This window comes from Apostichopus japonicus, chromosome 10 (assembly GCF_037975245.1).
Source record: "Apostichopus japonicus isolate 1M-3 chromosome 10, ASM3797524v1, whole genome shotgun sequence".
Classification (NCBI taxonomy): Eukaryota; Metazoa; Echinodermata; class Holothuroidea; order Aspidochirotida; family Stichopodidae; genus Apostichopus; species Apostichopus japonicus.
In genome coordinates, this window is record NC_092570.1 from 14,923,406 (window position 1) to 14,936,301 (window position 12,896).

A 12,896-nucleotide genomic window follows, 5' to 3' on the forward strand; every position below is an offset into this window, starting at 1 on the left:
TTGATGGGAGGTCGCAGTGATTTTACGGTAAATCGTTCTCGCCATAAGGGCAACGAAAACTAAATTTCTTTCTCTCGATTGCGACAGCTTTTCTCCATTAAACTCACCTGGTCAGAGTGCAGTTAGAATAAGAAACATTGAATCTGCTTCGGAAGTTTGTTTTCCGAAAGTCATCAGCAAACACGTATTGAGACTTTAAAATTTGTCTCAAAATTCTCTACATGATATTCTGTCTTTCCTTAATCGAAACTCAAGTTATCAATTTTAAGGTTACGTTTAATGCTGAAATAAAAGAGCATCAACCAACATTTATTGTAAAATGGTTATATCTGAAGATACTTTCAAGCGTGGACAAATTCTGTTTAAAAGTTTGACACGACGGTGGTGAACTTATGAGCTGTCCAACAGTACATCACAATGACAGTGGCGTAGCGTCCATAAAGTCAAGGGGCGGATGCCCCCCTGACAGACTCAAATGGGCAGCTGGCGCCCTTTTTCAGCTTTTTACCACTTTTTACTTATGCGCGATTATTGACTCTTTTATTGCGCTCTCATCTACCTATTGACATTTGTCACATTTTGTTGGTGTAATTTTTTGACAAAATGGCGATGACACCTATTTATTCTTCGTTTATCTGCAAATTAGAAAGGCCCGGAAAGGGTCATTTCCGGCGATCTAGGGAGTATCTTTACTCAAAAATGTCTGTACGCTCCGCGCCAACCTGTGGTGGCGCTCCGCTTAGTGTCGAAAGCGCCCCTACAGACCACCCCTATCTGAACAATACCCCTAGCTCCGCCACTGCACAAAAACAACGTTGTACAGCAGAACCTCACACGACGACAAACTTTCGTTTTCTTGAACAACGTTGGTTCACCTACATTCAAACATTATATCCACAACATTTCAGCAAATTCGGACAAAAGCTCTATAGAAAATGACCTTGCGTTTCCTTAAAATTTATAAAAAATATGACCGTATGTACGGACAAACTCACACAAACCAATCACCATATTTCAGCCATGCATATCAATCATTGCATCTGAGCAGTGGCCTACGTAACATCATAACTGAAAACTTTACAAAAGGCCCTGTTTTGGTGCCTCAAATGACGACCACAAAAGTGTTCCCCCTGTCCCCGTCCCACCCCCTCACTCGGCATGATTGACGCCCTTGACCATTTCAAGTTTCTTTTGCTTGGTGAGGGTGTTTAGTTCAGCCTCAAAATATTCACTTAAGCTTAAATCAGTAAGTCATTGCAAAGTCCTTAATATATCAATTAGCAGGAACTAAGATCAACAATAGATTGTGAGGCACCCATGCATCACGAGAATCTACGTACAATATATGAGTTACAAACGTTGACAACTACTCGTCCGACTATAGTGGCTTCCTCTTTCGAAGTCATTGTATGCATGTGTTTGATTTTCTTGAGTCATTTCCTCTTCGTATTTCGGAGCTCTTTCCTTCGCAGGTGCACACGTTCTGTTCCGTGATCAAGTTCATCTGACTTAAAACAGCTTATAGTCTCGTAGCTTTTTCCTAGTTTTTACGTCTGCCAAAACTATTGAACTTTTGTGCACGATGTACCTACCGTGTGTCTTCATGGCAATAGGTAAGTTTATGTGTGTATTATAAGACATAGATTTAGCCATGCGTTGTATTTTACTTAGGCTGTACACTTATTACTGATCATGTTCAGACTAAGTTTTTATAAATACAATCATCTCAACCGCCCCACCCCCACCCCACCCCACCCCACCCTCAGGCTTGATACATATGAGATATTACAAATTCGTACAAGGAATTCCCATAATCGTTTCTTATATTGCCTTACAAGACAAACGGATCTGAAGCTATTGGTTTATAGTTGTTGTTAACAGATTTAAATTGAACAAAGCCATGGTTCTTCGCACCGGTAACACATGCAGTGCCATACCATCGTTAAAAAGAATTCTTGAGATATATGGGCTATACTCTCCTAGACTTAGGCCTAGTTCGTAGAAATATTCATTATAAATGTAGCATTTTGTGAATGCCACACTCCAAACACTTCGATCGTATACTCGTCTGCTAAATGTCTTATAAATGCTTCGCATTGTTATAGTGTTCCAATCTTCGTCGATTTGTGTGTTGATATCATTGTTGGCACTTGTCACAATGAAGGTATAGGTACGTTGGGGGAGGGGTTTGAAGGTATGGTTGGGACAGGGTGTTGTTCCATAACAACTCCCTGGTCGGGGTTAGTTGACCGCGGCTATACTATTAAAGGAGAAATTTATTTCTCACTTCCCCGATTGGAACCGGAAAGTCCTGTACCCAAACCAACAAGCATAACCATTCTTCTGTCCGAAGGACGGTTTTCGAAGGATGAAACTCTTGCAGAAACCATTCAGCTACAGGAAGAATTCTCTAAATATTGCCCTAAATATTTATGACGTCAGTGTACCTACTGTATTCTTATAAAGTTAACAAAGTTGATATGGAGGCTTGTATAATCTTCCGGACATGTTGAATTGAAGGCAAATCCATTTCTAATCTTGGCTTTTTATTTACACTGTAAATGATATTCCAAGCTGAAGGTTCAATTATCTTATCTGCCAGTAATCGACTCTGTACTGTGGTAGAAATCTCATCACCAGTTACACACAGTGTACATGTAACTATTAGGGATTATTTTTAACAGTAAATACAAAGTTAACATGCCATATATATAAGACCAATAGAGTATATAGCGTGTACCTTATCACCGCGTAGTTTTACATCAGGGTTGTCCAACCTACGGCCCGCGGGCCACAGTCCGGCCCGCCGCAGGGTTGCGTCCGGCCCGCCAGAGATGCTCTACGGTGTGAAATTTAGTGAGCAGATTTATTGATAACAATTTGAAGCTATATAATCAATCATTCGAACCTTCTGGGTCCAAAAAACTGCATACAGGTCAGTTTGTGTGACACTCTCTCAGCGGAGGGGAGGGGAGAGGGTGCCGGCTGGACTTAATTCATCTGTTTTATCAGGAAGGAAAATAAATCAGTGCGCTCCGCGCGCAGTGCTCACATTTTGTTGCCTTGGGCTTCGCGCAAAAAAATCGAAAAATCGAGCGTAGGGTTCATGCGCCACCCTCCTTCATCACAATCATTCCATGTGGCCCTCCTCTGCAAAAGGTTGGACAACCCTGTTTTACATGAAAGACCTAATGTAAAGATTTCACTCCCGCAGTGCTTTATGTTTCACACTGCACATGGCAGATCCACCGAGAGCTTGGTAACTTTGTTAATACTGAGAATGATTGTGAACAGACGCTCTTTATATGGAATCCATATAAGTGTTTCAGTGGTTCATATGCATAGCCAGCTTTCGTGGTGTGCGGGGGCAATTGCACGCCCCCCCCCCCCATATAAGAAGACAAAGACTTAATTATTTAATTATCGCCTGTCTTGATGACTTTTCATATAAAGGCTTTACCCCAGGTGCACAACCACCTTTTTTATGTGGGAAGGGTAGGATGTTATCCGACATGGACTCGGGAGGGGAGTGTTGCCTCCTCCCCTTTAAAGAAATATTGTAACGAAAATGAAGGCTGGTTAGATACATAAAAAGGTTGCTTTATGTTTCTGTTCCAATAAAGCACCATAAAATGTTTTATTACAACCACAACTCGGGATAAATTGAGCACATTTTATGGATGAGTGCATACTTGGTTTCAGTATAAAAAAGGCTAAAACTTTTACTTTCACCTTAAAATTTAGATAATTCATATTAATTTCGAGTGTAACTCAAACAAGGAAATAACTTCCATTCCATGTATCTTACAATATTACGAACTATGGTATATGTATATATATATATATATTATGAGTATACATCGGTGAAAATGATAACACAAATTTAGCATCATATTGACAATATAAAGAAACAGTATTTCCTGCTTTTACTTTCATGACTATGTCAGAAATGAAACCAATATGTTGAAAATAAATATGAGCATGTCAATATATATTGAATCGTATAACGTATTGCTTACTTTTCGTTTTACGATTTTGAAATCTAATTAATATGACAAAAAATCAGTTTGTTTTCATATGTTAACATGATCCCCTATCATACATGACATTGCGGAAAGCCGACGCCGTATATTCTACCATTCTAACATACATTTTGTGGATCAATAATACTTTTGCTACGCGGATTAGTAACTCTTCAGTATACACACAACAATTAAAACAATAGTAACAACAATAATCAGCAATTATACGTTGTTATCCGAAATTCATCAGCAAATATGTATTGAGACTTAAATAACAATCGTGACATGCTATAACGCTTTTTTTGTAAGTTCATGTCATTTATGGAATTCTGAAATGACTTCGGTCACGGGCGATAGGTTGAAATCGAACACCAAATGATTTAAGGAGCAGCCTACGGTATCTATAACAGAGGATTTGATATTATCCCTGGCTCGCTGAGTTGTAAAATAATAAGTTTAATTAAGGCAGAATAATGATGAAAATATAACATAATAAATTTTATTTATGGCATATAATAATATGCAAACATACTCAGTGGCGGAGCTAGGGGTATTGGTCAGGAGGGGCAAGAATGGTCAGTAGGGGCGCTTTCGACAATATCTAAGCGGAGCGCCACCACAGGTTGGTGCGTAGCGTACAGATTTTTTTGAGTAAAGATACTCCCTAGATCGCCGGAAATGACCCTTTCCGGGGCCTAGCTAATTTGCAAATAAACGAAGAATAAATAGGTGTCATTGCGAAATTACACCAACAAAATGTGACAAATGTCAATAGGTAGATGAGAGCGCAATAAAAAAGTCAATAATCGCGAATAAGTAAAAAGTGGTAAAGAGCTGAAAAAGGGCGCCAACAGTCCATTTGAGTACGTCATGGGAGGGCATCTGCCCCCCCCCCCGACATATTGATTTTAATTTGACATTATAAAGATTATTTTTACTAAATGATATTTTTTTTGCCACCTGACACCGATATTTTTTGTAACATTACTATGAAACAGATAGCGTTCCGTATAGCACTACACACCGAAATGTTATAGTTATCCTATCGGTTGCGTGTTACTATTCACTATCTCTTTACATCTTTTAGCCACGGGATGTGTACTGGCAACCACTGGTTTGGGAATGCCAACGGACGTAGGAGTCACACCATCACCTGATATACCGTCATGGACTGTTAGAGACGACAGCGATACTATATGCATGCTGATGGCATTAAATGCAACCTTGGAGGTAAAGTACCATTTTATTTTAAAGAAATTTTGTAAACAATTAACGAATAGATTCATCAACAAAATCATCTACGGTCCTACTTATTATGTCTACCTCCCTCACAGTTGCCATGAACTACGGTACCCAGGGGCGGGATTTGAGTAGTGAAAGTGGGGGGGGGGGAGCAAACCTGCCAGCAAGACTATCTAAGCGTTTTTTTTGGCTTTACAAACCCTCCAGATGGCCGGAAACGGCACTTCCCGAAAGCTCTAAGCTGCATGTACCCATCCTTGAAATATGGATCTCATGTCTGCAATTGTATCTAGATAGTTAATTATCGTTTAAAAATGTGAAGAGGATTGAAAGTAGAACATCATGGTCAGATGGTGATGTAAAACTTTTGTTATACGTCACTATCTAAGCGGAGCGTCATCATCGGTTGGCAAGGAGCGTCGAAATTTTCGATGAAAGGTACCCTTAGATCGGTAAAATTAACACCCATATAGGCTTTAAATTGCATCTAAACAATTAATGAACGTGTGTAAATTTAGAGAGGAAGGATAGAAGAACTTATATGGTGATTTACAACTGAAGCTTATACGTCACTATTTAGGCGGTGCACCACCATCAGTTGGCGCGGCGCGTCGAAATTTAAGCAAAAATGAAATCCTAGATCAGCAAAAATGACACCTCTGGTAATAATAAATCGCATCTAGACAGTTCTTTCCCCCTAACATTATTAGTATATTGTCTTTGGACCGATCAAGAATATGTTCAGCACCCACTTCGAAATTCTCCCCGCGGTCCCCACTTCTTGGAGCACTTAGCATATATTGGGGGCTGAACATCCCTACCCCCTACCGAAACTGCCGAGTGCTGTATACTGTAACAATGGATTTAATGTGTTACTGTGCTAGTGCCAATTTTTAATTTACATTATTCGATTTGCATGCATCATTCCAGGGTTTCGAGCAGTAAAGATATTACATCGGCATTGCCATTGCATATTGTTGAATGACACGGAGGGGGGGGGGGGGGTGTCATGTGTCAGTGTATTGAATTTAATTATTGACATACCCAATATGCAAATAAGGCTTTCGTAAATCCTTTTTCTGGATTTAGTTATTCAACGCATTCAGTAGAGCAGCAACGTTGAAAATCAATTCCTGAAGCTAGCACTGTAGCACATGCCACGGTTTCATCACATGCAGAATTGAATCGCTAGTTTGTTAGCTCCGGGATTCGTAACCTGTGCTGCGAACCATGTGCTAGCTCCAGCTCCAGTTATTCTTCAAGTTACGATGTTAAACACGAATTCGACTTAGATTCGAAACAAATAGGCCTATTTGATAGAGCTGATGTGGGGGAATAATTTCGATTAAGGTTGTGCACATTTGTCTGCAAAAACGACAGAAAAGTGAACTAAGGTCTGGGAAAAAGTGGGGGCAAATTCCCCCTCTACCCCCCCCCCCCCCCCGTAATCCCGCCCATGACGGTACCATATAAATACAGCAATTATCGACTATTAATTCTCCCCCAACAGACGTTATATCTGGGGCAAATTCCGGTACCACAATATGCATCAGTCGATCGTCTCGACGGGGCGTGCGGTTCCAGTTCTGCTTATTTGAAACTGCATTGGTTGCATTGGCAACGTGTTAGTTACACATTCACAATTACCATATCCTTTGAGGTACATGGTAGTAGTTACACGATACAGGAGTTTAACGGTACTGAAGTCACTGGTAAGTCACTGATTTGTTTTATAGTTAAAAGGTTTGTGGTTTACAGTCTTGAGAATCAAAACAAAGCCTTCTCAAACGATGTTTACAACATTTAACTCCAGGCAATTGGTAACTTGTCACACCCACACACGCACCCAAGTGTGCACAATTCGAACAGTCGCTCTTTGGGCACTTTCCAGTGTGCCAGATCAATGTGTCCCCTGGGGAGGATGGGGGGGTTACATCAGCCAAAAGCTGGTGCATGCAGCTATATTGACAAGTTACCTTGCAAGTCCCCCATTTACACCCCTGGGTGTAAAAAGACAATGATGGTAAAGTGCCCTGCAATCCTTAAATCACAAGTCCATTGCCTTAGTCATTTGACCACAATGCCCTCTACCATCGTAGATGATATTTTCAAAATCTTATGGTTTTCTTTTTTTTTCTCACTTATATCATTATGTAACGGAATGTGTAAAGAATGAGTTACCTCTCCCCTTTCTTGATTAAGGAGATAAGAATAGCAACAAAACCTTGTAAATTTATCTCATTAAAGTATATGAAAAAGACAGATAATGTCAATTAATCATTATAAATACAAAAAGCTTAACTTATTCGAATATCACCGAGACAGACCCAAGAATATTTCATTGTGTATTCAAGCTGAAGCAGGGGATGAGATGGGGGAAGGGGAAGGGGGAAGGTGTTTGCAGTAAAATGCAGTGCATCACAGATATCCCCGTTACACCTACATACTTATACCGTTCGTTAACCGAATCGTGAGTAGCCCGGCCTATGGCAGTCTCTAATCATAAAGAGGATGGCTTTAGTCAGCATTTCCATCTTCACATGTTTTATTCCAAGACAACAACCAAAAAATGGCCAACAACATGATTTAATTATGTTCCCCTTAGTGACAGTCAACTTACATTATTTTCTCACTCACATGTCCAGGAAGCACTGCTAGTTCCTGGAGAAAGGCAAGTACCAACTTTCCCTCAGCTGCGGTTGGTCATTGCATGACGTGCCATGATTTTGAAGCCGGAAGTCTGATATTCTATTACTATCAATTTCAGCCGTTTGCACAAAAATCTGGGGAAGAATATGGAAAAGGTAAAATCAGTACCTTTTTTAAAATTTCGTAATAATTATGACTTTAATCTTTCATTTAGCAGTGTAAAATGATATATGCATGTATGTATTTTAGATCCTCCTACAAGCAGGTCTTGCGAAGAAGCCATTGGCTTATCAAAGCCGCAAGCTGACCGAAGTCAGTCTCTTAGATTCATATTTAACGTCCATGATTATGAATTGTCAATTGTCAACAACTCTGTAACTGGGCGACATACATTTATCTTGGAGTGACTCGAACCGGGGACCTTATGATTTGAAAGGCACCGGCAGTGATCGTCTATAGATCTAAAACAAACTCGAAGGGGTTGGAATGGTAATTATGAGAAGTTTCCAGCATAGAAATGGGATTTAACTGGAGGAGTTCTTATAACAAACTTTCGTTATGATGAAAATGACATACACGTCAATTGTGTGGTAAATTAGACTAAAATCACGTAGATAATTGTGGTGCGGATGGTGGGCGGAAGACGGTGTTTGTGTGAGGTGTTTGGTGGTCGTGGTGGAGACGAAATGAACTTATTCTTACTTATTCATGAATTTTAAACATTTTAAGGTATTGTATCAAAAGTTTTATATTTATCTTAGGTATGTACGTGTGTAGTGTCTTCACTTAGCGTTATTCTTGAAAGACAAAGATGAGATCCGTTAATCGCCTATTATCGATCCTCATAGAAAGAACTCGTTTGAAAATTATTTGCTTACAATAATTATGACATTTAATTGTTATTTCCAACGATAGTCATTGATATAATGACAAATTTGGTGATTGTGATGTAAAATAATAAGGCACTTTTGTTATACGATAAGGCCTAATTATTAATTACAATGATTCTTGTTTTCAACAGGTGAAGAATGCAACTCTGGTGGAAATACGGTTCATGTCAATTTTTTTCTGATCTTAGCTGTGATCGTTGTAGTCGTGTTAATCGTTGCCATGGCTACGGGAGGTGTCGTCTTCTTTATCCGTATGAGAAAACGAACAGCTTACACACAAGTTCAGTAGTTGATTTTAGGGATGCACCGGATCCAATTTTTTTGATCCGGCCGGAACCGGATTTTGCCGGATAGTACATGAAATCCGGCCGGAACCGGATTTTTTCATTACAAAAAAAGAAAATCATTAATCAGAAGTAGAAGTATGAAACAAGGAGCAAATCTTAGGACAGACCATTGAGAAGATTAAATTAAACATGCATGTTAAACCTTATTTTCCTTACTTTGAATGTTTTTATTAATTTTTGGAAATAGTTTACATTGATTTAAATTAATACCAACACCTTTTTAAGGAATAATTCAGGCCAGATTTTGAAAAAAGATCCGGCCAGATTTTGACAAAAATATCCGGCCAGATTTTGAAAATATCAGGCCGGAACCGGATAATTGCTCACTATCTGGCCGGATAGTCCGGCCGGAACCAGATATCCGGTGCATCCCTAGTTGAGTTGATAAATCTGGCTTCTATGTAAACGTCATTAGTAACGTCAATTGAAAATACAGATGTCTAGGGAAGCAGTAGATTATCAAATGTTCATTACATTCATTTACAGCTTAAATTCAAATTAAGTCTCCTTGCAAGACGATGATCGGAAATAATGGCAATGTCTGCGTCATCAGGGGTGTAGTTGGGGTGTGGTGGTGGTGGTGGGGAGGCGGTGGGTGTGGTAAGGCATTCAATGGAGGGGTCTAAGAGGTGTTCCCTACTCTTTGAGAATTTTTTTGTAAACATGCATGCTTGCTTAGATGCAAATTGGCGCTATATTTTGCAATGTTGCTGGATTTTCGACTGTCTATGGGTTGTAGTTGGGGTGTGGTGGTGGTGGGGGTGGGGCTGGTTGGGTGGTAAGGCATTCAATAGAGGGGTCTTAGAGGTGTTCTCTACCCTTTGAGAATTTTTTGTAAACATGGAGCTTGCTTAGATGATAATTGGCGCTATACTTTGCAATGTTGCTGGATTTTCGACGATTGTCTATGTGTTGTACAATACATATTTTATATTTTTGTTCGGTACATTTTGCCCTGTTCTTGGAGGTAGGTGGGGGAGGGTAGATGAGTATGACTTTAGCTCCGTGTCCCAGAAGTAGGCTATATATATATGTGTTGTGCCCTTGTGCGTGATCAACCATCGTCAAATTGCTGTTATTTCAAGGTTTCAATCAAATTAACATTTATAACAGGACTATGAGTCTTTATCATGACGTATATTCGTTGCTTCAATAGGTTATCAGTTATGCCCCTAAATATGCCAGATATGGCCACTTCGACACAGAGTTCAACAGGTACACGTAACAATGCCACCCCAAAGATTTGTGCCATTTAAATGTGCAATTGAATCATCCTCCTACCCCTCCTCAATGTCTGGAAGTAACACGGATGGCCAGTCTCTAGGAGAATACTTTTGTATACTTCTCACAAGTTGTAAAATCTGCTTAAAATGCGTAATTAGATCTGAGCCCAATAGTGATTACCTTTCAAACTAGTTTTTAGCAGAATAGAGTTAATACTAGACCATGACGTACATTTTTTTTTTGTCTATGAAAATATTTGCTCTGAAATATCAACTTGCAATTGAATTTTAATCTTTGAATTTTATATGCATAATTTTTTTTCACAGAGAGTAAACGAAAGAAAGAATATAAAAGATCATATTGTTGTTGTTCCTAATGTTGTTATGCTTGTTGTTCTGTCGGAAACACAAATACACTAGTCTACATGACGCCCTCAGTCTGGCTATCATGATGAATGTGGCGCCCATGATGGCGTTCTGTCAGACTAACATATACACTCGTCTAACCCCCGCCTTCATTCTGGCTATAATGACGATGTGCCGCCCATGATGGCGTTCTGTCAGACTAACATATACAATCGTTTAATCCCCGCCCTCAGTCTGGCGATGATGAATGTGGCGCACATGATGGCGTTCTGTCAGACTAACATATACAACCGCTTAACCCCACCCTCGGGCTGGCGATTAAGGTGAATGTGGCGCCTATGATGGCGTTCTGGCAGACTCACATACACCCTTTTAACCCCCATCTTCAGTCTGACTATAATGATGAATGTACGTGGCTCCCATGATGGCGTTCTGTCAGACTCACAAATAAACTCGTTTAACCCCACCCACAGTCTCGTGATAATGATGATAAGTACAGGCATAGCATAGCAATTCCGAACCATTTTGTCAATACGGATGATGTGCAAGGTTCTGAAATCTTTACCACGAGACAGCCTTCATCTGCAAAACAATGATAGGGGCAGGTATCGTCCTCCACTCCTCCTTTAAGATGATGTTCTTGTTTTCTCGCCACTATGTTTAATTATTACTATTTGTTTTGAACGGCTTTCATTAGAACGGGATTGGGGTGGGTGGAAAAGGTGGTTAAACGAGGGAGTGGAGGGATGGAGGTATTTACGTTGTCTCCATTGGCTATATGTCTAATCTCTCAATGCGCGGCCAGTGTCATGTTCGCTAATGTATCTTTGCCTGCATGAGGGTGCTTTGCTGATTATCCACACTCCGCCCCCTGCTCCGCCCCCTAATTAACATATAGAGATGACTCGGAAAACCACATTTGGCTTTGGTAGCACATTTTATTTCAAGAGAGCACTGCTACTCTCTCTTTTAGTGCTATTCTCCGGCGTTACATACAATCAATGCACTTAAGACGCTGTATGTAAAAAACAATGTTGGTAGCCGTGTATGTTAATACACTAATAAATCGGAGACTTCTAACGTTCCACTTTAAACCATGGAGATCATAGACTACCTGATAAGTCAACGTTTATCACATGCGTCACAATCATATTCTCGCATAGTTTAACACAAACCACACACGTGGTGTATCCATAGGTATGAATATCAAAGTCCATTGATTAATTATAACACTATCTCTATACAAAACGACTTGTGGCAAGTCTCACTGGATTATCCTAGAGATATTAAATTCAAACATATACGCTTCATAACCACTAATGGCTGTAACCGATACGTTTTAAGAAAAGTCGCTCCCATGTACAGAGCCTAGGCTCGAATATCAGACAATTCAATCTCATACCCCTTGTATCGAAAACTGTACTAGGCCTAACCAATATGATCATTAGGATGTTACACCAATCGAGTATCACACGTACGAGTCCATAGGAGAGGGCATATAGTATACTACACATGATCAGGGTTGATGAGGGATCTACTGTATTCTTTTTACACGTCATCTATAATACGGTACACAAAGTAAGTGTTTATAAGTTTACAGTATAGCAGCACAGCACATATGCTCTTCAGCGAGCTGAAACGGATCTAACCTATACCTTTCAAACAGTTGGAGAACATAACATTTTGGTTTATTATAATACCTATATACCTCTTTGTAAGCCGATGCTTGATACAAGCATCAACATAATGACAATTCAACTCAGGACACAAATACACAGGAATCGCCAATATGATTCAGTGATGATTCAGTTGCGCATGCGCATCACGGTTCCTGATCCGGTCATGCAGGTATCCCCAGCTTGTGCATAGACAAACCGGGAAGTTAAGATTTGATTTCACTCGTTTTCGGTAACTTATTCCAGGGTTCTTTGAATAAGAACCAGTGGCGGGGGGGGGGGGGGGTGGGGGAGGGGAGTGAGTCAGAAAACCATTGAGGTCTGGGGTCTTCAAAAGTTTGTACAGATGATACGGTGGCCCAGGTGGGACATCTCAAATTTGGACTATGTTATGTGCAAATTTCTACTATTGAGATCTGTAAGAATTCACTGATTTACCTTAAATTTTTGTGAAGTGTTGAGAAAAGAAAAAATAAATAAA

The 12,896-nt window shown here is 39.9% G+C and overlaps 2 protein-coding genes across 2 annotated transcripts in view; one reads left to right on the plus strand and one right to left on the minus strand.

The window, feature by feature from the left end:
* LOC139975285 (methylcrotonoyl-CoA carboxylase subunit alpha, mitochondrial-like) overlaps nt 1-12,896 on the minus strand; it is a 344,390-nt gene that overhangs the window by 49,309 nt on the left and 282,185 nt on the right. The window lies entirely within an intron of this gene.
* LOC139974871 (uncharacterized) lies at nt 1,289-10,739 on the plus strand. The gene is made up of 5 exons (XM_071982366.1): nt 1,289-1,613; nt 5,110-5,252; nt 6,775-6,976; nt 7,910-8,068; nt 8,935-10,739. The coding sequence occupies exons 1-5, from the start codon at nt 1,583-1,585 to the stop codon at nt 9,090-9,092; spliced, it is 693 nt and encodes a 230-aa protein (XP_071838467.1). The 5' UTR covers nt 1,289-1,582; the 3' UTR covers nt 9,093-10,739.